The following is a 24,280-nucleotide window of genomic DNA, read 5'->3' as shown; positions in this document are numbered from 1 at the left end:
CAGCAGAAAACTGGGTGGTAATCAAATCAACCTCAGGGGCTACAGACCAGGCTCTGCAGTTACATTTCAGGTGCCCTGAAATTTTTTATTTCCATTTTTAGTTTTCAACCCCAGAATTCCCACTTGGTTTTTTTAATGTAACTCCTATATTTTTTATTGATAGTCTCTATTTGGTGTGACATTGTCATAATACCTCCCTTTACTGCTTTAATCATGCTGTTAAACATGTCTTGTGAACATATTTCTAATGGCTCTTTTGAAGTCTTTTTCTGTTCAGTCCAGCACCTGGTCATTCTTCCTGGCGGTTTGTGTTGCCTGTTCTGCTTCAGGGGTCATGCTTTCTCGATTCTTTGCAAGCTTCACAATTTTGGTTGGAAATCAGATATTTAGATAATCTATTGTAGCAGCTTTGAGCACCGGTCCCGCTCTCCCAGGGCTTATTGTTTATTTGTTTTTTAGTGATTGCCTGGGTTCTTTTAGTGCCATCTACCCCTCACCCTATCGTTTTCAACAGTGCCCCGGGGGCACATATTGTTCCACCAACGAATCCAGTCACATTGTGGCTTCTTTCAAGGAATAATTTTTGAGGTCAGCGTTTGGTACTTGTTCTGACCTCAGGAGAGATCCTCCCCGCGTCTTATTTCCTGTGATCAGGGCAGCCTTTATTTAGGCTGCATCTTCGTTAAATCCATGAATCTCCCGGCTGCCTTTCGTCACCACCTCCCTCGTTCTTGAGAGCACACGTAGGGTTTGAGCTTCTCCATATTCTTTGGTGTATGAAGTTAGCGCCTCGGGAAGAGGTTAGGAGCTTTTTTAAAGCCCGCTTTCCCTTTCCTACCCCTTAGCAAAATCTTTTGAGCCAGGGCACTGGGGCTGGGGACAATGGCCGGCTTCTCCGTGAGTGAGTGCCACTCCCACTCCAGAAGCTGGGTGCGAGGGGGTTCGGGGGTGGCAGCAGCCTGGCCCCTCTGGGCACAGAACCGTTGGATCCTGGGGCAGAGCGAGGACGATGAGGGCTCCGGTGGGCTCCGGCCCACAGATTGGGGCCTTTCAAGGAACGGAGCTCCCATCTCTCGACTGGCCTGGCGCTTAGCCTCAGTGCTGGGCAGTGGGGGGCTGGATGAGAAACACTGCTGCCCTCTCTTCTCTCTCTCTCTCCCCCCCCCCCCCCGGGAGAAAGGCCTCGGGAGTGGAGGTGAGACCGCCCTGTGCCCAGCTGCAAGCGGTCTGGAGGTCTGGAGACGAATCTCTTCCTTGTTCAGCCTGCTGGAGTGGGGGGGGGGGGCCGTCTTGGTTTAGACACCACACACTCTCACTTTTCTTAACCAAATTTTCTAGTCAAGAAAATTGATGAATAGAAGTTCTTCCCTTTGCTGTTTACCATTAGGGCCATTTCTGAGGCTTGAAGTGTTCTGTTTCTGTGTCTGTGTTAATGACTTGCATCAGTTTTATTGCAGAGTGCGTCAGTGGATCTCTTTTGCTGTCATTTTATTTTTTTAATTTAATTAATTTAATGTTTGAGAGAGAGCGTGTGTGTGCACACAAGCAGGGAAGGGGCAGAAGGAGAGGGAGAGAGAATCTTAAGCAGGCTCTGGTGGGGGCAGGGGCAGGGGGTGGGCTTGATCTCATGACTGACACTGAGTGAGATCACCACCTGACGGGAAATCAAGAGGCCAATGCTTAACCGACTGAGCCACCCAGGCACCGTCCCCCCCCCCCCCCCCCCCCCGTGCTGTCATTTTAGAAGTTGATCTTTCTGGGTTGGTTTTTTAAGGCTTCCACAGGAGGAAGTACAGGTAGCTTGTTCAGGGAACTTGAGTGAGAAAACAGTGACATGTTTGATAGGCTAACAGAAGAAAGGCTAATGAATCCTGAGGAAGGATAGTGCGGTCGGATGGGAAGATAAAACTAAGGGGTAGAAGTAGCCTGCTTTGCTGTTTGGATTTCTTTATTGGTTTGAGATACTTAAAGGCTTAGACTTCAAATTTTTGAAAACAGTGTCCTTAGAGAATGCAAATGTGTGGATTCCGTTTATTAGCTTGGTGAACAAATAGCTTTATCCCAGTGTTTAGTGTATTATTTTTAAATGGAATACATTTTTTCTGATTTTAATGTCCTTTTGTGCATAAACACTTTTAGCAAATGCTGCTAGAAGCATTAATAAACCAAATTAGATTTTATTCCATAGAACATTGAAGTCACACACCTGTGGGAAAATATTCTTGCTGAATTGTAAGTTTATACATGACAAGAAAAGTTGATTCATAGAGCAGCTTTGATTTAGCTGCATTATTATATTCAAAGTCGGTTGTGTATATAGTATAGTGATCTTTGTAATGTTTCACAGAGTGACAGTCACATGTTCTACAGGAGCCATGAGGCTTGTGTGTTAAAAGCACTCAGCTACAACATTGTATTAGCATGATGAATTTAGTTCCTAATTTTCTTTTTCCTTTCAAAAATTTGGTGCGAGTTTGAACCAAATGACTTCAAATGCAAATTAAGGAGCTGAAGAGGACTTTCTGTTTCCCATCTAGTTCAGAAGCAGGAGAAAAGCTCAGGACATTGTTTGTGTATCTGTCTGTCCCTAAAAAGATTTTCCTTTAATCCTTTTCACGGGGAAGCCATAAAACAGTGTTTCTCCCCCTATGTCAATATCTTCCCGTATGAACTATAGTAGGCTATTATTTTCTAAATGTTTATTTCATTTTTAGCATTGGATTTTTATAAATAAGCTCAACACATACTTGAGTCCTGATGGTGTGCATGAAGGGTACAAACAGTCGTGAGCATGTCACATTTGAGATTTCAAAGCGTAAATGCACAGCAATTTAAGTGACTGCAAAATAAAGAGTGAAAGCAGTGCGTGTGCTCTGCTGTGATCTAGGACCTAAAGCCGATTATAGAAAGTGTTTAGGATTTGTCTAGGCTTGCAGAAGTAGGGAAAACATCCAGTTGGTTCGAAAGACCTGAGAGCTGGAATATGCATGGTATCTTCTGGGTACTTGAGGTGACTGCACTTGCTAGAAAGGAAGGTTTCTTTTTTAAAAAAATTTTTTTCAACGTTTTTTATTTATTTTTGGGACAGAGAGAGACAGAGCATGAACGGGGGAAGGGCAGAGAGAGAGGGAGACACAGAATCGGAAACAGGCTCCAGGCTCTGAGCCATCAGCCCAGAGCCCGACGCGGGGCTCGAACTCACGGGCCGCGAGATCGTGACCTGGCTGAAGTCGGACGCTTAACCGACTGCGCCACCCAGGCGCCCCGAAAGGAAGGTTTCTAACAGCGAAAAATGCCACTGGGAAAATAAATTGTGGTGGGCCCTGAATGTGAGAAACCAAGGACTTTTGACTGTCTTTTTTGTGTGAGGTTAGTGAGAAGCGCTGAAGTTTGAAGCAGACAAATGCTGGATCCAGTAACAGTCTATAAGGGGAATTGAAAACTATACACTCCCGAGCCCAATTTTCTCTCATTTTCTTTGTCCTTTGCTTTAATGGAGGATTTAAAATTAAAGATTTTAAAGGCTACGGTTCATAACTCAGCACAAGCTTCTCCGTGAAAACCAAAGTGTTAAACAATAAGCACATAGGACAAGCCTGAATTATTCATAGGTAACCGAAGTGTTATGTAATTTGGGCTTTGATGGAATCATGCTAGCTTGAATCCTGGTACTGCCACCCACCATGTGACATTGAACAAATCCTTTAACCTGTGAGGCTCGCTGTTCTCATCTGGGGAGGGAAGCTAGTCTATCAGCCCTCTCAGTATTGTGAGCTTGGAAAGCTTTAGCACACTGTCTGGCAAATAGTAAACGATTCTGATGCTATCCTTGCCGTCACTGATTGCTGTTGATGTCGTTGTGATGAGTAATCATTATCATGTGCTAATTACTGTCAATTGTATTGTTTCCATGAAAAATGCATTCTGAATTTTGATCTTGTACTGTAGGGACACTCTTCCATCTAGTCCAGAAAGAATCACTCTCCTGCCCCACCCAAGTTTTAGGGCCTAATGGGGATCTTCAGATTTTCTTGTTCTTTTTTCTAAGTGTCCTGCCTTGTCACCGAGAGCATGCCAAAAACCCAGGGGGGTCTGGGTGCCACAGAGAAGGTACCATCTGCTGCCAGTTGAGTGTGATAAGCTTTGGATTTATGGAGCACGGGCAGTTTAGGTTTTCGTTTTGTGTTGTTTTCCTACAGATAGGTTTTGTTATTATGCGTTAAGCTGTGGTGTTTCTTGTTCAGAAATTTAGACTTATCTTTACTTTTCTCAGGTTTAAGCCGTTTTTTCCATTCCAAACCTTGCAAGGATTTGAAGAAGATGAAGAAGAACATATCCATATACAACAGTGGGCACTTACCGAAGGCCGTCTCAAAGTTACATTGTTAGAATGTAGCAGGTATGTTCTTTGTTCCCTCATTGCTACATTATGGGAAAGTGCGGTGAAAATTTATGCACACACATTTGTGTTCATTCCCCCATTGTGTTCATTTATGTATGAACTGTAATTCTTTGACCATGAATTTCATAAAACTAGTCCTTTCCGGCTTGCAAAAAATTTAAACCGTATTTTAGAAAGTATTCTAATGGAGAGGATCATTTATTCTTCAGTAAACTTTAGATGCTTGATGCTCTGTTGGCGTATTTCTAACTTCCTATTGGAGAGTTGTTATATGTATAACATATATAGTAAATGTTACATAGTATAACATTTTTGAGATTTGTTTGTGATCATTGGAAATACCCTGAAAAGTTGCAAAACCAGACTTAGAAACCCCTGTGATTCTTAAAATTTTAGAGCTGAAAGGCATCTCGGAAATAATCTTGCCCAGCCTCCTTTTTTTACTTTCCCAGCCCCATAAGTCTTAGCTATGTTCATATCCTGCTTAAACTACTTACTACGCTAACATCCTTACTTTTTTCCTCATGCTGGTTACCTGTGTAACCACCAGAATGAGCTTTTTAAAATGCAAATCTTCCTGTCACTTTTCTACTTCAAATTGTTTAAGGGCTTCCCTGTTACTCTTAGAATGTAGACGCAAATCCTCGCTATGGCCCACGTGCCCCTCTTGCCTCTCTAGCTTCTTTTTCCTCCCAGCCCCTCACTCCTAATGCCTCAGCCACATAGGCCTTTCTCAGGAAAGAGTTTGGCAAATGTTTTCTCTCAAGGGCCACATAGTGTAAATAGTTTAGGCTTTATGATTCAGGTGGTCTGTGTGGCATCTACTCAGCTCGCCCTTGTAATATGAAAGCAATCATAGAAAACAGGTAAACGGATGGGCGTGGTATGGCTGTGTCTCCATAAAGGTCTACATAGGAATTTCATAATTTTCATGTATCATGACCTACTCCTCTTTTGATTTTTTTTTTTCCAATCATTTAAAAATGTAAAAACCGTTGGTAGTTTATAGGCAACACAAAAACAAGCAGGGGGCTGGATTTAGCCCATGGATCATAGTTCACTATTCCCTGCCATAGATATTTTAAAGAACCAAGCTTCTTGTGTTCACAGCCCACTCTATTCCAGGCCGATGGCCTTACCCCATGTTCTGCTCCCGGAAACCAGTCTTCCTTGCTGCATTTCTGTGACACTTGTTTGTACCACTTATTGGGTACTTATCACTTCTATTTTTATTTCCAGCCCATAATAAAAACAAGTGCCTGAGTACACAGTTCTGTTTTGTACCCAGTGTATTTGTGTCCTTGCTGATAGGTTAATTTTTAATATACTAGTAGTATGCTAAGCTTTGTTTTTTTTTACCTTGGAATGATTCAGTATTGTATGTCATTATGTCAGCAAGTCTGGTTGCAGAGGATTTTTTTTAATCATAGAAGGACTAAATATGCTGTAGATTTTATAAAAGGGACTGCATCGTGTGGTAAAGTGACATGTACATAAAAACACAGCTCTGCACAAGTCTGAGTTTTAAGTGGCTAAACTAATATGGTATAGTAAGCGTGAATATTAAATACCTAATTAAGATTTGGGCTTCTGCTAACGTCTGGAAGGACATTTTTCAAGTGGTCTGTGTCTCAAGAAGTTTTGGCCTGATGTTCCTTTTTTTCTTTCAGTGAATTTTCTTGTACATTTACATTTCTTATAGATTCAGAATCATAACATTGGATTACTTTTTCCAAAATAATCATAGCAACTTTCAAACATTTGAAGAGCAGTTTTGGACAGAATTTCGTGCTTCTCCTGTATCTACCTACTCATCTACCCATCCCCAGACCTGCAAAGATAGCCTTGAAGAAGATTTATTATTCGTTTATTCAACATACATTTGTTTAATATGATGTAGATGAGGTGTAATAAAGAGATACTGTGCTAGGAATTTTTATGTATATATTTATTTTTAAAGTTTATTTGTTTTGAGAGAGACAGTGCAAGCCAAGGAGGGGCAGAGAGAGTCCTGTAAATTCTCTTTTTTAATGTTTTTATTGTTGAGAGAGAGAGAGGGCACGCGCCTGCGTGCGGGGGGTGGGCAGGAGAGAGAGAGAATCCCTGACACGGGATTCGAACTCACAAACCAGGAGATTAAGACCTGAGCTGAAGTCAGGAGCCTGATACTTAACTGACTGAGCCACGCTGGCACCCCTGAATTTTATTACTTTAAAAGTTTTAGGTCTCACACTGTAAAGGGAAGTTCTTTTCAAATTATCTGAAATATAGTTTTGAATTTCCCAGGTAAAACGTTGGGGGCAGAAACAACTTTGTAAAAATTGGTTCTAACACTTTTTGTCAGAGTTTAAAAAAAACAGTCATTCTGAATTTTTTTTGCACTAACGCTGACTTTCAAACCACAGATGAACTAAATTGCTGTATTCGTAGCACTATTAGAAGACTAAATTATTTCCAATTAGTGTTGCAGTCATATTACGATTTTTTTTAGGTTTATGATTTATTTTATAAATTCCATCTTAAAGGATTTGAGATATTTTGCAAACAAAATATAGGCCCATGTGCATTTAAATAGAAGACAAATTATATCTAAAACAACTGTATAGAGAAGAAAAGCTCAGGTTTCCGGCAGCAAAGGAAACTTGATGGACTACGTAGCTCTTACTTCGTGGTATACTGTGCGTGTTTTTCGGGGGAAAAGAAATTCTGGCACTCAAGTCTAGAGGGATTTGTCATATACATCTTTGTGTTAAGACAATGATGTAATGGATACATTTTCTTTTCTTTGGCTGGTTTTATCAACCAGTCAGTCACATTTTAAACAAACTAAGATTATAGTTGGTGAAGGCAAAACTATGAAGTTTTGTTGTGTGAGAGCTTTGTACTCCAAATTAGTATATTTAGGATAACCTGTCCCTAATTATAGATCGAAGGAGATTCTAATTAAGGTCAGTTCTTCACTGAGTCACACTGTTCTAAAGTCTGTGTTTTGTCAGCAGCTTCTAAAGTGTTGTTTTGGTTTACTGGGTTCCAAAAATACATCATTTAAATTTTTTTCAAGTGTTAACACAAAGAAAACCACAGCAGTTGACATTCTGCTCTATACCAAGAGTCTTCCCTTATTTCCCAATTAACTATTACCAGCATGGATTCATGGATTCATGGATTCATGGATTCCTATTCTTTCTTTACTGTCCTTCATTATTTTGGTGCTTAAATTGTCCTCTGTGGCCTCTAGGAGCCCCTCAGACTGACTGCTGTATGCCGCCTGTGACATAATCCTGTCTTTTTTCTTCTTCCTCTTCTTTTTTTTTTTTAAGGCCTTTATCACTTTGTGGTATAACAGCTCTTCTAGGTTCATTTTGTTTCTTCTCTGTCATAGTCCTGGAATCAGCTGTTTTTCCAAAGAGCCCTAGTTTCTTTTAGTAGAAAATGATAATTAAAAAATCAAGATCTGGGTGTTGGATGTATTCATTGCTACTCATATATAACCAGAAGCCCCTTTAGCAGACAGTTAGGAAATACATATGTGTGTAGACACTTACACGTATATAATACATACAACACATACGTAATTTAGAAGTCATGAATTCACCCAGTTCTAGTACTTCCAATTCCAGTTCATTCTCACAGGGCTTTCCTTGTATTAGTTCTTACCCCTTTCGTATTTTTGTCCCTTGAGCCCTGGCTCCCAATAACATCAACAATTTACTCATTTGCTTAATTCTTTAATATATCTCAGATAGTTTCAGAATTGCTTTGTCCGTACAAAAAGAGAAAACATACTTACGAAAAAGAATTCAGGATTTATTTGCAGTTCTCCCCTACTTTACCCAAGATTAAGGGCATCTGGTCAAGTACTGTATTCATAAATTAGGTTAGTTTTCCCCCTTCAATGTGTTATGTTACTCATTTGAAATATGGTTGGGCTTATTTTGTTGTTGTTGTTTGCTTTTGGTTTCAGTCTCCCTCCCTCACACTGCTGCCTTTCCATCCTTATTGATTCTTATTTTAATACATATAGCATTCACATGCTTCCAAAATTCAAAACTATACAAAAACATACACAGATAGTCCTTACTCAGCATGGAACTGTGTTAACCAAAACCTTGCATATCAGAACAGTGGAAAGTGGGGACACTGTTCTCACATGCAGTAACTCAAAGTAAGGGCTGCCTGTATGTATAGTCATTCAGATCTTCTGTATCTTTCCTGATTTTTTTGGTCTAGTTCTATCAATTACTGAGTGAAAAGTGTATTTAAATTTTCAACCATGACTATGAATTTCTCTCTTTTTTGTAGTTTCATTATTAGATGCATATGTCTTCTTGATATATTGACCCTTTTACCATTGTGAAGGGCCCCTTTTTGTCTCACAGTATTTCTTGTCTTGATACTTTGTTTAATATTGATAAAGCTGCTACAGTTTTCTTATGTTTATTGTTTGCATGGTTTCTATGTTTTTTTCTATAATCTTTTACTTTAAGTCTTTTTGTGTCTTTATATTTAAATATATATTACAAACGGTTCTTTTATGTGTAGTCTGATCATCTCTGCCTTTTCTTTGGAGTATTTAGTTCATTTATGCTTAATGTAATAAGTTGTATTTCGGTCTGTCATTTTGTCCTTTAGTTTTTCTCTCATCTGTTGGTTTGGTTTGTTTCTTTTGGTTTTTTGTTTTTTGGCTTTCTTTGCTCCTCTGCCCCTTCTTTCTATTTTTCCTGTTTTATGAATCACATATTTTTAGAATTTAGACTTGACGTAGACCTTCAATTGTCAAAAAACACAGTATCTATAGAAAGCACAATAAAGTGAAGCATTATTATGAAAGGAGATATGCTTGTATTAGGGGAGGCAGCTTCAAGGTGACATTTTGATGTCCATGTTGTATAGTAAAATGTTTAGTTCTTCTGTAGAGAAGGCTGTTAACATTATGGAATTTGAAATTCAGTCTGTTTGAGAAGTTACAACCACAAAGTATTTCTAGCTTGCATTGATTGTCAATCTTTTCATTTAGGTTAGTATTGTTTGATTCTGTTCACTTGGTTATTTTTTACTCTAGTGTTAACTGGTTTTTGTTTGTTTTAATTTTTTAATATTTATTTACATTTGAGAGAGAAAGAGCATGTGAGTGGGGAAGGGGCAGAGAGACAGAGACAAAATCTGAAGTAGGCTCCAGGGTCTGAACTGCCAGCTGTCAGCACAGAGCCTGATGTGGGGCTCGAACTCATGAGCAGTGAGATCCCCACCCAGGTACGCCAAGTGTTAAAACTGTTTTTTGGTTTTTGGTTTTTTAAAATCTTTCTAGGGCGGCTGGGTGGCTTAGTTAAGCTTCCTACTTTGGCTCAGGTCATGATCTCATGGTTTGTGGATGTGAGCCTCGTGTCAGGCTCTGTGCTGACAGCTCAGAGTCTGGAGCCTGCTTTGGATATTCTCTCTCTCTCTCTCTCTCTCTCTCTCTCTCTCTCTCTCTCTCTCTGCCCCGCTCATGCTCTCTCTTTCTCTCTCTCAAAATAAAGATTCTCTCTTAAAAAAAAAATCTTTCTGAAACAAATAAGGCTAAGTATTAACTTTGTTTCCTGAGTAGTTGATAAATAGGTGTTGTTATATTATCTGCATTTACTTGTTTGACATTTTATCTCTTTTAAAAAGGGAAAATGTGTAGCTAAATTTGAAGATACTTTTTGGAGCATGACTCTGCAAATACTTATATTATTAATAGCATTTATTATCTGTAATATATATAGTAGGCATTTTGCATTCATTATTTCCAACTCTCGGATATCTTTACAGGATTACTATTATTCTATCTACTTTCTAGATGATTAAGATCTATAGGTTACTTGCCCATCACATCCTGGCTAGAATTGGAATCTAAGTTTGTCTGACTCCAAAATCCCTCATTCTTTCTATTTTCTTTATAACTTAAAAAAAAAAAATCTTACCAAGGAAAACTGGTTCTGAAATTCTTCATGTTATGTTAGAAGTATACAAAGTTTGGATTTGAGGGCAAGTCATTATTTTTTAAATGTTACCTTTTCAAGAAGACGGTGGGACAGAATTGTGTACTAATAATGAAGTATCATTTAGACGAAGGCTGAAATCTTTTCCTTCATGGGAGGAGAGATCAGAAGAAATTAGCTCAAATATGAGAATTTAAATTTGTGTAAGTGGCTGTTGAAAAATGGAAAGAATTTCTTGGAACTGTTGCTGAATATGATTCCTAGAGGTCTTTAAAGCTGTATACGTCCGTAACTATAAAGGTCTGTGAATTTGACATAACCCCACCAAATGAATCCGATTCCTATAGAGATCTTGAGACTATCCCTGTATTTATTAGCTGCTAACGTTCCTCTAGGGAGAAAAGAAAAAAAATCTTAGTTTCTGTACATTTCTCTAGGGTAGAGTTAAATAATCCTCCCTATAATTAGGTTGCTTTTAACTAGAAGCAGACTTTCCAGAAGATTCCAGATTTGGAATTTATCTGTCCTGTGTTTCTTTTCTTCCCCCACCTCCTCTTCCCTAAGGTTATTGTGTCAGAAAATAGTACTGTTTCTTTTGTAACTGTATATATTTGCTGCTGTTTCATACAGCAAACATAGCTATTTTATTTCCTCTGATGTCTGAATTATAAAGGAATTTAGAAAATTAAATAGGAACTAGCTGACCTAAAACCGAAACTCTGGTTTCAAAGGCCAAACTCCAGAATGTTTTAAATGTGATGTTGGGTATGCTCTTTACTCATATATGATACCGTCAACAAAACTGAAGTGAACTGTAAAATGAACTGTGGTCAGAAAATAGAATTCAAAAGAAGATCATGAATTTGATTGAATTTTCCCTCTCTTTGTACCATTATGCCATAACTGTCAATCACTGCTTCTAGTGTTTTTTTATTTATAGAAAAATATTTTCCCCCTTTTTTCTGTCAAAATTTCTTGAATTCATTAATCTCACATTTATGTGGCCCAGACTTTCACTCGCTGTGTGATCTCGGGTAAATTACCCAACTTCTCTGTGCCTCAGTTTTTTAATCTGTAAATTAGGGTAATAATAGTGCCTGTTTCATAGAGTAATTGTGAAAACGGAGTGAAATAATAAATGTAGAAGCTTTTAGCCCTGCCCGGCAGTAATCGTTAGCTGCCACCACTGCTCCCGGTTCTTCTGTCGCTGCTGCCTTCACTTTGTGTCCACACTGCGGTGAATACAGAAAAGTGGGAAGTCCAGTGCCCAAACTCTTGAAACTTGAAATGTAGGTGGGGCTAGCAGACAAATACATAAACAAGCCAACTGCACAAGGCTGTCTTACTTGAAAGGAGGCTTAGCGAATAAGTACTATAGAAATTTAGTGCAAGGAGAAAGTATTTTGGAACTGAAAGTGCTATGGAAAACTTCGTGGATAAGAGGTGTGTCTTCCAAGATGGGCAGACAGACGGGTGGTGGATTTGAGTAGCAGCTAATATGATAACGTAGGCAGTTAGAAAAAGAGCCAATACGACAAAAGTGAGAATTTGTATTTTCAGGACCTGTCCGAGTGAAATACAGATGTTTACGTGAAAAATCAGAGCCAGATTCGCTAGCAAAGTAAGTCCAAGGCAGTTCTCCCTTAATCAGAGGGCAGTTACGGAAGGTGTCTGAAAGTGACATTAAGAAGTGCTGTGTTGGGGCGCCTGGGTGGCGCAGTCGGTTAAGCGTCCGACTTCAGCCAGGTCACGATCTCGCGGTCCGTGAGTTCGAGCCCCGCGTCGGGCTCTGGGCTGATGGCTCAGAGCCTGGAGCCTGTTTCCGATTCTGTGTCTCCCTCTCTCTCTGCCCCTCGCCCATTCATGCTCTGTCTCTCTCTGTCCCAAAAATAAATAAACGTTGAAAAAAAAAAATTAAAAAAAAAAAAAAAAAAGAAGTGCTGTGTTAAGAAGATTGCTGTTTATAAGGCAGATTGCAGAGGGAAAGAGGGAGGTTGAAGCCCCAGAGACTAAGTAGTGTTCTAGGTTAAAGGTGACGAGGTACACACTTGAAAGATCTGTATCTGTAGGGACAGAAAGAAAAGCACAAATAGAATAACTAGGACAGGGTTTCTTGAGTGGCTGAAATGTGGATTCAGGCGGGGGAGGCAAAGGACCGTTAAGGATTATGGTATCATTGACTTTGATTTGGTCATCAAGTATTGATTATTTTTTGGACATCGGAGGTTATAGACAACAAGACATAGCTTCTGCCTTTCAGGACAAGTGGGAGTAATCGATGTGTTTGTTTCAGAGGGTGATGAATGCGACTTTATATATCTTTAGCAGTAGGGCATGGTTAGATTTCCCTATAGAAAAGAGTCCTGTAAACTTGGGGTTGTAGAAGCAAAACAGGAGAAGAACAAGGACTGGACATTAGATTTGGAAGTCTTTGTCACAGACAGGAGAGTTGAGTTCTAAGTAGGATGGTTTTGTGGGGGAAGTGAGGAGGTAGTAAAGGCAGGTAAGCACATATAGGAGGAGGTCAGCTACGTTTGATTCTTTTCACAACCTGTGAGTTGATATTTGACTCCCTATCAGTGCAAGACTCTTTTCAAATTAAGCTTAATCATTTAAAAAAAATGGGGGGGGGGGGGTGCCTGGGTGGCTCAGTCAGTTAAGCGTCTGACTTCAGCTCAGGTCATGATCTTATGGTTTATGAGTTCGAGCCCCACATCAGGCTCTGTGCTGACAGCTCAGAGCCTGGAGCCTGCTGCAGATCCTGTGTCTCCCTCGCTCTCTGCCCCTCCCTCGCTCTCTCTCTCTCTCTCTCTCTCTCTCAAAACTGAGTAAATGGTAAAAAAAAAACAAATTTTTTTTAATTTTTGTTTGTTTTTCACTTTTGCTGTAAAAATGAGGTTCTTATAGAAGGGCGCATTAGGAATTACTTTTCTTTTGGTCTTGAGTGCTGTAAATTCTCTTGTTCGATAGGTGGTGTTTGTGTTTATATTTAACATGAGGTTGCAGTATACCTTTGCCTTTAAAAAAAAAATAAACATTTTGAACTTGGAAAGAGCTTTCATAGAGCTAATAATAGTTCTTTCAGGGGACAGAGGGGTCTAAAGGCAGTTTCCTTTGCCATTTTGTTCAGCAATATGGACTCTTCCTTCCCCCTTTCCAAGTAGTATAGTAAAAAGTTTTTGTACCGTTTATTCCTTATTCAGCATCTATTGAGTGTTCATTTGACTCAAAATATGTATTAGCCAGTGATTGTTACTACTTATTTCTGGTGATTATATAATTTGAATGGAAAGCCTTTGTTTAACTCAAGATTGAATTGTATATGCATAGGGATGTAGAATGAAAATTGTTTTAGTGTTTTTTAAATGTTCTGCTTAAACGAAAACAAATGCTTTCTACATTCACCTAACTTGGCTGGTACTTGTGTTTCCAGTAATTTCCAGGAAAATTTCCAGGATTTCTAGGAAATCCTTCCTGGCATTGCTCCAGAAATTTACAAGTTTTTCCAAATCTCAAGAGATACCAGTCAAGAAATCAGGAAAATGGGGGAAAACGTTAAGCTTAACATTCAACATAGAGTCATTACAGATTGAAGGAATCCAGATTACACATCACAAGCAGGCACAGGCAACACTGACATAGGAACTGTGTCCTGGGGACCAGATACAGAGCTTTAGAGAAGAAACATCATGGTCTAAGCAGGCAGTCTTGGGTGTAGCTTTTGCCTTGTCTTGTAACTGGGAGTGTTCTTGCAAACAAATATTAATAAATTTGTGTACATACTATACTTTATACAAACTGTAAGAAATAATATCTTTTTTGTTTCAAGAAATAACAAGTTTTCTAAACAAAATAAATCCTTAAATTGACAGTATGACATGTGTTCTGTTAACTTTTCTGGGAGAAACTAAAGTTACTTTGTTAGAGTACTTATGTTTGCCGGCTTTTTCCAATATTTGAATATTGACCATAGGCTACAGTTCTTTGTAAAGTGCTTTAATGGAATAAGACGTGAATGTAGGATGCTCTGACATAGAATCAGAAATTGATCTAAAATCAGGATTAATAAAAGCTGTATCCATTTCAATGGCAAAACCAGATTCTGGGCAATCAAAATATTTCCATTATTAAAAAGAGAAAGTTATCTGAAGCAAAATGTACCCTAGCATCCAACCTGAAAGTGCTTTTGGAAGTACTTTTAACAGTTGGACCAGTTGACAGCAATGCAAAATGAAAGTTTTCTGTGCCTGGAATATTTGTCACAAATCAAAGATCAAGGTTATCAGGGCAATTTGGGGTGCCTGAGTGGCTCAGTCAGTTAAGCATCCAGTTCTCGATCTCAGCTCAGGGTGTGATCTGGCAGTTTGTGAGTTCGAGCCTCACAGCAGGCTCTGCACTGACAGCATGGCTGGAGCCTGCCTCCTGATTTCTCTTTCCTTCTCTCTCCCTCAAAATAAGTGAATGAATGGATGAATGAATGAATGAATGAATGAATGCCTTAAAAAAAACATTGTCAGGGCAGTTAATGCTTTGTGTACCTTCAAATGTCATTGTTAAGAAAAACTATTAAATGTTAAATATTTGTGGTATTTCAGTATTTGGAACGATTTTCATTTGGAATATATTTTGTTTCAAGGTACCCTTTTAATATTTTCTGTTCTTGAATATCAGGTAAAAATCATGCTTACATTTTATTGAAATACATAATCTTGTCACAACATATTGACTCATAGTAATGGTAAACCAAGTATTTATTACATCTTTTTGAAACAAATGTGTAAAACTTTTAGTGTAACCCTACTGATTTACTATCGTTATGATCACGCGTTATTCTTTTTTTCTTTAATCAGTTTTATTAAGACACAATTCACATACCATAGGATCCATCCATGCAGGGTGTACGATTTGTTGTGTTCTAGTACATTCACAGGGTTGTGCAACCGTCATCATGATCCATGATCCGATTTTAGAATATTTTTGTCCCTCCTACAGAAACCCCATACACAGTAGGAGCCAGTCCCCGTTCCCCACTAGTCCTCCTCCCCCAGCCCCAAGTAACCACTAATTTACTTTGTCTCTTCATTTGCCTACTCCAAACATTCCATATAAATGTGGAATCATACAGTATACGGTCTTTTGTGACTGGCTTCGTTCACATAGCATCTTTTCAAGGTTCATGCATATCGGAGCATGTATCATTACTTAATTTCCTCTTATTGCCAAATAATATTTCATTGTGTGTATATGCCACGTTTTATTTACCTCTCCTTAGTTGATGAGCCTGAAGGGTTGTTTTCATGGTTTGATTATTATGAATGATGCTGCTGTGAACATACATGTTAAGTTTTTGTGTGAATGTCTGATTTCATTTCCCAGGAATGGAATTATTGGGTCATATGTTAACTTTTTAAGGAGCTGACGAACTGTTTTTCAAAGTGGCTGCACCATTTTACATTCCCTCCAGCAAAGTATAAAGATTCATTTCTCTACATCCTCACCAGTATTTGTTGTCTCCTTTTTTTATTAGCCATCTATGAGTACGAAGTGGCTTTTCTCCGTGGCTATGATTTGCATTTCCCTGGTGGCTAATGCGGTCGAGCCTATTTTCATGTGCTTATTGGCTCTTTGCATATCTGTTTGGAGAAATGTCCAATTTTAAATTGGGTTATACTAGACCCATATGAGATACACAGTTTGCAGATATTTTCTCCCATTCTGTGAACTGTCTTCTCACTTACATGGTCATGTCCTTTGAAGTACAAAAATTTTAATTTCATTGAAGTCCCATTTATTTTTATTTTTTATTTTTTTGGTACTTGTGCTTTTGCTGTCCCATCTTAAGAAACCATTGTCCAAATCAAGGTCACAAAGATTTGTTTTTATGTTTTCTTCTCTTACATTTAAGTCCGTAACTCATTTTGAATTAATACGTTTTGTGTTATTTTTTTAAATGTTAAAAAGGTGTTATGAAAAACATAAAAATAGGAAAAAAGTTCTATGCTTTCAGGGATGGATTCTGAGAATTGCTTTATCATTCCCGAATCCTGAAGATTAGTATCTTTTGGGAATTTGGGAGCATTAGCTGGTGCATAAGCCTTCTCTGCGTGACCAGAAAGGCCCGTAGGTAGTTGACTCTTTTGAACAGATGGTGGCAGCAGAGCTGCTTTTTATAAACTCAGTATTTTATAATTATGAATCTTCGTGTTGTTTTTGGCAGTAGGTTGTTAAGCACCATTAAATATCCTTTTAAGATTAAAAACTATTTGAGTGTAGAGATTTCTTTTCCCATGAGTGTATTCGGACTTTTTAGTTTATGAAGCCGGTTTGTGAGGTATGGACATGATTTGCTCAAAGTCTCCAGCCTTAGGACACAGTTTTCTCCTATTACTCTAATGTGGGTTTTTTGTAAGTTAGTTGAAAAAAAATTTTTTAATCTTATTTTTGAGACACACACACACACACACACACACACACACAGAATCCAAATCAGGCTCCAGGCTCTGAGTTGTCAGCACAGAGCCCAACACGGGGCTCGAACTCACAAACTGTGAGATCATGACCTGAGCTGAAGTCGGACGCTTAACTCACTGAGCCACCCAGGTGCCCCTTTTTAAAGTTTATTTTAAGAGAGAGCACGTGCATGCACATGCACGCATAAGCAGGGCAGGGGTGGAGGTGGGGGGTGGGGGAGACAGATAGATAGAGAGGGAGGGAGAGAGAATGAATCCCAAGCAGGCTCCGCACTGCCAGCTCAGAGCCCAATGCAGGGCTCGATCTCACGACTGTGAGATCATGACCTGAGCCGAAATCAAGAGTCAGACACTCAACCAACTGAGTGCCCATCTAATGTGTTTTATCTACTTTTAAAAATGATTATCTCACTTCTACCCCCATGATCTTTGTGTAGACATAAAGTAACAGAGTAGCAGTCAAATGTTGATTAATTCTAAAGCTTTTCTGAAGCTTACTCCTGAAACACATTGGCAGACTTATGTTCTGCTTTAGAAGATAGGTAATATGGAAGCTAGACATCTGGGTAATATTTTTTTCCTTTAGTGGTAAAACTGCTTTATGTCATCTCAAGATTGGACCTGAGATTTCCTTTTTAGATATGAATATTAAATAGTAAAATTAGGCGATTTGCTTATTCCTTGACAATTATTTTCAAGATAATAGAAATAGCAAACACTTCATTGAACACTTACTGTTTGCTAGGTGCTGTACTGAATGCTTTGGCATGCGTTGTCTTCTTTTGTTCTCACGACAGCTCTAAGTGGTATTATTTTTGCCCTGAATTTTTCAGAGAAAGCAACGGGTTTTGAGAAGGTAAATAATTTGCCTAAAGTCATGTTAGTAGACGGAGAAGTGTGTGGGTATGTTCATAAGCAACTATGTTGTACTATTTTATGTGTGTGTCATTTTTACAGAGGTGGTATCGTACTATATGAGTCACTCCCTAACTTGTTTTTTAAATTCAACAGTCAGATTTGAAGGTCTGTAGCTTCTGCTACTATGTATAGATGTCTGGTCAGTTTGTTCACCTCGTGAATATCTGCAATTTTTCTATTTGATCTAGCTGCTGAGAAAAGCTTGTCCTGAATTTCACCTAGTTTTAGCTTTACTTCCCTTTTCCACTAGAGGGTGTGCTAAGTGTTTGACTTAATTTTTTTTTTTCTGTTACCAAAATTATAAGTAGTAATGGAGTCACTTGCTACTTCTTGGTATAATCAGAAAGAAAATTTTATCTCCTAGAACTGGTGTAATAGTCTCCTTGTTTTATTTTTATCCTGCAGGTTACTCATTTTTGGATCCTATGACAGAGAGGCAAATATTCACTGTACGCTTGAGTTGAGCAGTGGTGTTTGGGAAGAAAAACAGAGGAGTTCGATTAAGACGGTAAAGTGAATTTGCATAGTTTTACATCTTCATAAAGTTTGTGTTTTCTAAGTATGCTTTTAATAATGTTTCTCTGTCCCGAGAGTTATTTTTGGTTATGTGCAAATAAGTATGAACAGCTCGCATTTGTCTTGTTGCAATACACATCGGTGATAAAATGAATCACATAAAACTAGTACTCAGATCACTTGCTCGCATAAGAAACCTAGGCTGATTTTACTTCTAGAACTTTCAAATTGTTTCACAGGGATGGAATTAGAATAATTCTAAGCCTCTTAGCAGTGAATTTAGAGCATTCTTTCATTCAATAGATGCTCCATGAATGCTTACTTTCTACTAGGCACTGTGTGCTGAGGAAACAGTTCAAATTAAGAAAAGACCCTGTTTTGTGGTGCTAATATGGAGTAGAGGTTTGGCAGGATGGTTAGAAGAGGAGAGAGGTGAACTACGTGTTTAGGATGGAGGTAGAAATGACAATAAATGGGTAGACCGAAGACATGAACAAGGTAATTTCCAGAGATGGACAGATACTATGAAGAAAATGGGGTTGTGACAAAGGAGATTCTTTAGGGAAAACCTCTAAAAAGATGACACTGACACAGGATGTTCATCCATTCAGATAGAATTTCAGATAAACAGTGAATAATTTTTGTTGTTGTTAAAAGTATTCCCCCGTTTTTATATGCTAAATCTGACAACCCGACACTGGAGATGGGGCCCGAATCATGAAGAGGAGCAAGCCACGTGGAGTTTGGGGGTTGAGGGAGTGGAAGGCATTCCCAGCAAAGGGAACAGCCAGTGTGTGAAGGCAGGTGGAACACGCTTGGTGTGTGTGAGGACAGAAGCCAGTGTCTCTGGAGCGTGGTACGTGAGGTAAAGAGTCATGCGTCATCTTGTAAGGAGTTTGAATTTCATTATTTGTGGTGGGAGAGTTTTCAGATGACAAGTGACGTGATCTTGTGTACATTTTGTACAAAATGTTCTGCTTGTGTAGACCAAGGATTGGAGGAGGATAAGAGTGCACCTAAAGAGAGATCCGTTCGGAGGTGTTTAGGGAAGTGATGTTTACTTTAACCAGGTGGTAGCTGAGGAGATAGAAGAGAGTGGGTTTGATATCCTTCTGGTGTATGAAGGACTTAGAGTTCTGGTTTGTTTTTTTATTAAAAAAAAAAGTAACCTAAATTGCAAGACTGAAAAGGCTTTTAAAATATTTTAAATGTGGGGCGCCTGGGTGGCGCAGTCGGTTAAGCGTCCGACTTCAGCCAGGTCACGATCTCGCAGTCCAGGAGTTCGAGCCCCGCGTCAGGCTCTGGGCTGATGGCTCAGAGCCTGGAGCCTGTTTCCGATTCTGTGTCTCCCTCTCTCTCTGCCCCTCCCCCGTTCATGCTCTGTCTCTCTCTGTCCCAAAAATAAATAAACGTTGAAAAAAAAAAATTTTTTTTTTAAAAAAATAAAAAAAAAAAATAAAATATTTTAAATGTTAGAATTAAAGATAAACAAAAATAGTGCTTTACTCTCAACACGTTTTAATTGGACGTGTTAGATTCTTTGGGTTCTTAAATGAATAAAAATTGTCACTAGTTATTGGTTAATTTGTTTCTAAAATGAGTTGGTATTTTCTGATATTCTGAATAGCAGTTTTAATAGCAATTATTATGTGCTGCTTGCAATTTGCATAAATCTAGTCTATTAAAGATTTAGAGCATTTATCAAAATGTTGTCTACAGAATTTCTTTATTAAGCCCCTGAAGTTACCCAATGGAAACAGAATTCCAGAATGGTACGGCTGTAATCGGGGCAGGGTTGTTGGGGCGGGCGAGTCTCTTCCCTAAGGGAACCACAGCCTTTATTTATTTACTTACTTTAAGCAGTTTATTTAATTTACTAAGCATATATTGAAATATTATGGGCTTGGTAATAATAAAATTCCAAGAGTGCTGCTTGAAACCCCAAACCTCTCTGGAATTACTTTTAGTGTTTTGAAAGCCAAGATCCATTTAGCACATCAATAGTTTTTTGCAGGAATAAATTATAGTTCTGTTCTTTAAAGGTGTGCTTATATATTTAGTTGTTTCTATTAACTTTAACTCTTGGTGGCAATATAGACAATCCTGTGATTATTTTTTGTAGCCAGTATTTGCGAAAACTATTTCTCTACTACGTCTTCATTATGGTGAAGAAATACTTTTGAACTATGCTACCTAACTTTTATAATAGTAGTAATGGGTTTTGGTTTTCCTAGAATAATGTTATTCTTTGTAGCATTTTAAAAAATAGTCACAGTTCTCAATTTTTTAAATAGATCTATAAGAATATTTTCATGCTCTTGAAGAATGCGACTTTTAGTGGTAATTGATATTCTTTGGACGTTCTTTTGACCTTAAGTTGTTTCTCATTTCTTTCTGTAATAACTGTTGTGAATGTCCTTACATAAAAATTGAGTAGTATGAAATCCTTTTGGAATAACTAGAGTGATTTTGGTCAGGGTGGGAAAATAGGGAGGAGTAAATCGGGAGAGGGAGGATGGGCCACAGAGTGTGAATTTATGAAAGTGGTAGGGAGCTATTGAAGATTCTGAGCCTGGGAATTACATGGTCAAAATAGTGGTTTTGAAGAAAGTCTCCCATTTCTTTGATGGTTGTTCATACCCTCGCTTTCTTCTAAGTTACATCTCAAACAATGTGAAGCAACTCCTCAGAGGAATAAAATAACCAGTTCTGAATTACATGAATACATGGAAAAGCATTATTGTTTTATACAGGTATGAAATGGTCATAATTTGCCATTGCTGTTGGCATTTTCAGTTTCCTTTATTATATTTGCAAAGATATGAGATTAGACATCTTTAATATTTTACAGCAAAGGTTAGTGAGGTTTTAATCTTGAGTTATAATTTTCGGTCTTTATATATGTCATAGGTAGTTTTGGAGAAAGAATTCCAGGTTACTAATTACATCTGGTGTTGAAAGTGTCAGCAGCAGTTAAGTGTCTCCAGGCATTAAATTACATATGTCTGAATTTAATAACTCTGGGGAGGAGAATTTATTGTGTTCTTCATAAAACATTGCAGAAATAGGATTAGATAATTGGCAATATATTGCAAATTGGGATAGAGAAAAGAATATCAGTAAAAAATAAGTATGTGAAAGTATTTGATGAGTTTGGAAGCTATTTTTGTATAAATACAGTTTTCAGGTTTAAATTAGTTAAAAAAATTTTTTTTTAACATTTATTCATTATTTTTGAGAGACAGAGACAACGAGAGCAAGGGAAGGACGGAGAGAGAGGGAGACACAAAATCCCAAGCAGGCTCCAGGCTCCGAGCCGTCAGCACAGAGCCTGATGCGGAGCTTGAACTCAACGAACCGTGAGGTCATGACCTGAGCCGAAGTCAGACGCTTAACCAACTGAGCCACCCACGTACCCCTAAATTCGTTTTTTAAATGGTGAAATGGGTTCAGTGAAGTGATCCAGTAGTTTGAGTGAAAATGTAGAAAGAAAGAAAAACTAATTCTTTCCATATTTTAAATGTGTCTGTGAGTCTTTAAAGCATTATATGTACCTTATCATGTTGCTGATAGTGGCAGATCATTAATAATAATGCTACACGAATTCTTTAGATTTGTAGTGTTTGCACAAGTGTTGGGAGGTACAGATGAACAGTTTTAATGTATTAGCTGCAAGTATTAGCGAAAGCAAACGAATAGTGGCTTAAGCAAGAACAAGACTTGCCTCGTGTGCCAGGCTGTAAGAACAGAGCCCAGCTCTTACCTGGCTTCCTCCCCCATCAGGCTCAGTGTGGGATTTTTGTCCTCATGACTGTAAGATGTCTAGTGCACCCCTAGGGATCCACCCTTCAAGGAAAAGGGTGAGGCCTAAAGCCTGCTGAAGGTACGTATCAGCCATGTTTTGTCCTTTTTAAATGCTTTCCTGGAAGCTCCTCCCAAGGACTTCCACTTAAATCTCATTGCTAGAACTGAGTCACGTGTTGTCCCCAGCATCAGGGAAGTATGGCCAATCATTGTTTTCTGGCCTTTTAGAAGTAGAAGTCCAGGGTAAAGGGTTATGAATGTATTTTATGTGCCCAGTCCATAGTCTTACCATAAAAAAATATTCACATCTGTCTGAGGACTTTTTTTTTAAGGGAGTTTTTCTTATATTGGGATAGAAGTGCATAATTAAAAAGAATATGGGTCTCTTCCTGTTTTGATAGGGGCAGGGAATTAGAAAAGAACCTTCTGGGTCCCTGAAGGTACAATAGGATGGACAGAAGAGAGATATTGGAATGGTCACGTGTTCAGCATAAATAGAAGCACTTCATGTCTTCTATGGCGCAATATGCAGGTAACAGGGAACTGCGGTTGAAGGCATTAGGAGATGTCATGATATTTTAGATCTGCCTGAAAAATAAGAAGTAAGAAGTCCCTAAAGAGCATTCAGCTAACAGTTGGGGAGAATCCGTAAATGATCATTTGGAACTCTTAATCACAGTGAGTATGTTCCCTTCAGAGCAATGTGGTGTCAGCGGGCAGCTTGTATTCGGTGGCTGCTGTGAGGAAGGCCTTAGACCGGGGCAGCCACACCCCAGGTTATGAAAGAGGATTTCGCCTCCTAGATTCTAGGCTTTATCTCTCTGTTTGACTTGGGTGGTACCTTTCCTCCTCTCCACTGCTACTTCCCAATCAAAACCTCATTTTTTTAAAGGATCTGATTTTGAAAGATCGGTCATATTAGGTCCCCTCAATTTTCTTTTTAAACACACCCGTATAATTAAAGAGACATTTGAGGAAATGATTCCTGCTTTCAAAAAACTGTCAGTGTAAGAAAGGAGGCATAGGAACCAAATATGTAACATGAGTGTATGAAATACTTTCCTCATACACAAAGAGCCAAAGCTTTTTGCCTGTAGGATCTATACTTGTTGCGTTAAATCCCACTGCCCCTAACAAGAACTGAACCGAGTGGTAGTCTAATAACTAGAAGACAGTTTGGGAGTGGCGGTAGTGGAATCAGTTTAGAACAGAGAAGGAGAGCTCTGAAACTGTAGGGAGATGGGATTTGAATGAAAGGACTTTACTAATAAGATCAGCCATGCTTAGTTGCTGCCTAAGAACTGAACCTGACTCAGAGGCAATCTCTTTTAGAGCCCAGTGAGTCTCCTTATACTTCCAGAGTAAGGGTTAGGGCAACTGAATACAGGAAACACATGGTGGAAGGCAGGTAATCAGTCAGAAGAAAGTGTGATAATATATAAGGAACTCATTCCCTAGAGATAGGGATTAGATTAGAGTCTAATATTACAATGCTAAACAAGCATATAGAAGAAATGGAAACAGTAAATGCATTTCAACTTTCAGAAATTATTGATTGATTTATTTATTTATTTTGAGAGAGACAGCACAAGTGAGGGAGGGGCGGAGAGAGAGAGAGAAGAAGAAGGAGGAGGAGGAAGAAGAGGAGGAGAGAGAGAATCCCAAGCAGGCTCCATGCTGCCAGTGCAGAGCCCGATGCAGGGCTTGAACACAGGAACTGTGAGATCCTGACCTGTGAGCCACAACCAAGAGTCGGATGTGTAACCAACCAACTGAGCCACCCAGGGGACCCTTCAGAATTTTTTTGATGAAGAGCCATACAGAAGGTTCCCATATAATTTTATTAGTAGGAGAATATTTTGTCACAGAGCTGCCTTATGAGTAGGGATGACCAGGTGTAATACCCTGAATGGTTGAGTCCAGAACTTTGGTCATTTTCACCAATGATCTGAAACCGCGCTATCCAATAGAAATATACACCATTTAGGTGATTTTAAATTTTCTTATAGCCACATTTTAAAAAGTAAATATAGGGGCACCTGGGTGGCTCAGTTGGTTAAGTGTCCAACTTCAACTCAGGTCATGATTTCATGGTTTGTGAGTTCAAGCCCTGCATTGGGCCCTATGCTGACAGTGCAGAGCCTACTTGGGATATTCTCTCTCTCTCTCTCTCTCTCTCTCTCTCTCTCTCTCTGTCTCTGTCTCTC

The 24,280-nt window shown here is 38.8% G+C and overlaps 1 protein-coding gene across 1 annotated transcript in view; it reads left to right on the top strand.

The window, feature by feature from the left end:
* The window catches only part of PDZD8 (PDZ domain containing 8), an 85,496-nt gene that overhangs the window by 27,254 nt on the left and 33,962 nt on the right, over positions 1-24,280 (top strand). The window contains exons 2-3 of the mRNA XM_040486582.1: positions 4,274-4,399; positions 18,159-18,261. Coding sequence (XP_040342516.1) covers positions 4,274-4,399; positions 18,159-18,261 — 229 coding nt within the window. The remainder of the gene's footprint in view (positions 1-4,273; positions 4,400-18,158; positions 18,262-24,280) is intronic.

Source organism: Herpailurus yagouaroundi, unplaced genomic scaffold (assembly GCF_014898765.1).
Source record: "Herpailurus yagouaroundi ecotype Mexico unplaced genomic scaffold, PumYag 163, whole genome shotgun sequence".
Classification (NCBI taxonomy): domain Eukaryota; kingdom Metazoa; phylum Chordata; class Mammalia; order Carnivora; family Felidae; genus Herpailurus; species Herpailurus yagouaroundi.
This window is presented reverse-complemented; position numbering and strand designations above follow the sequence as displayed.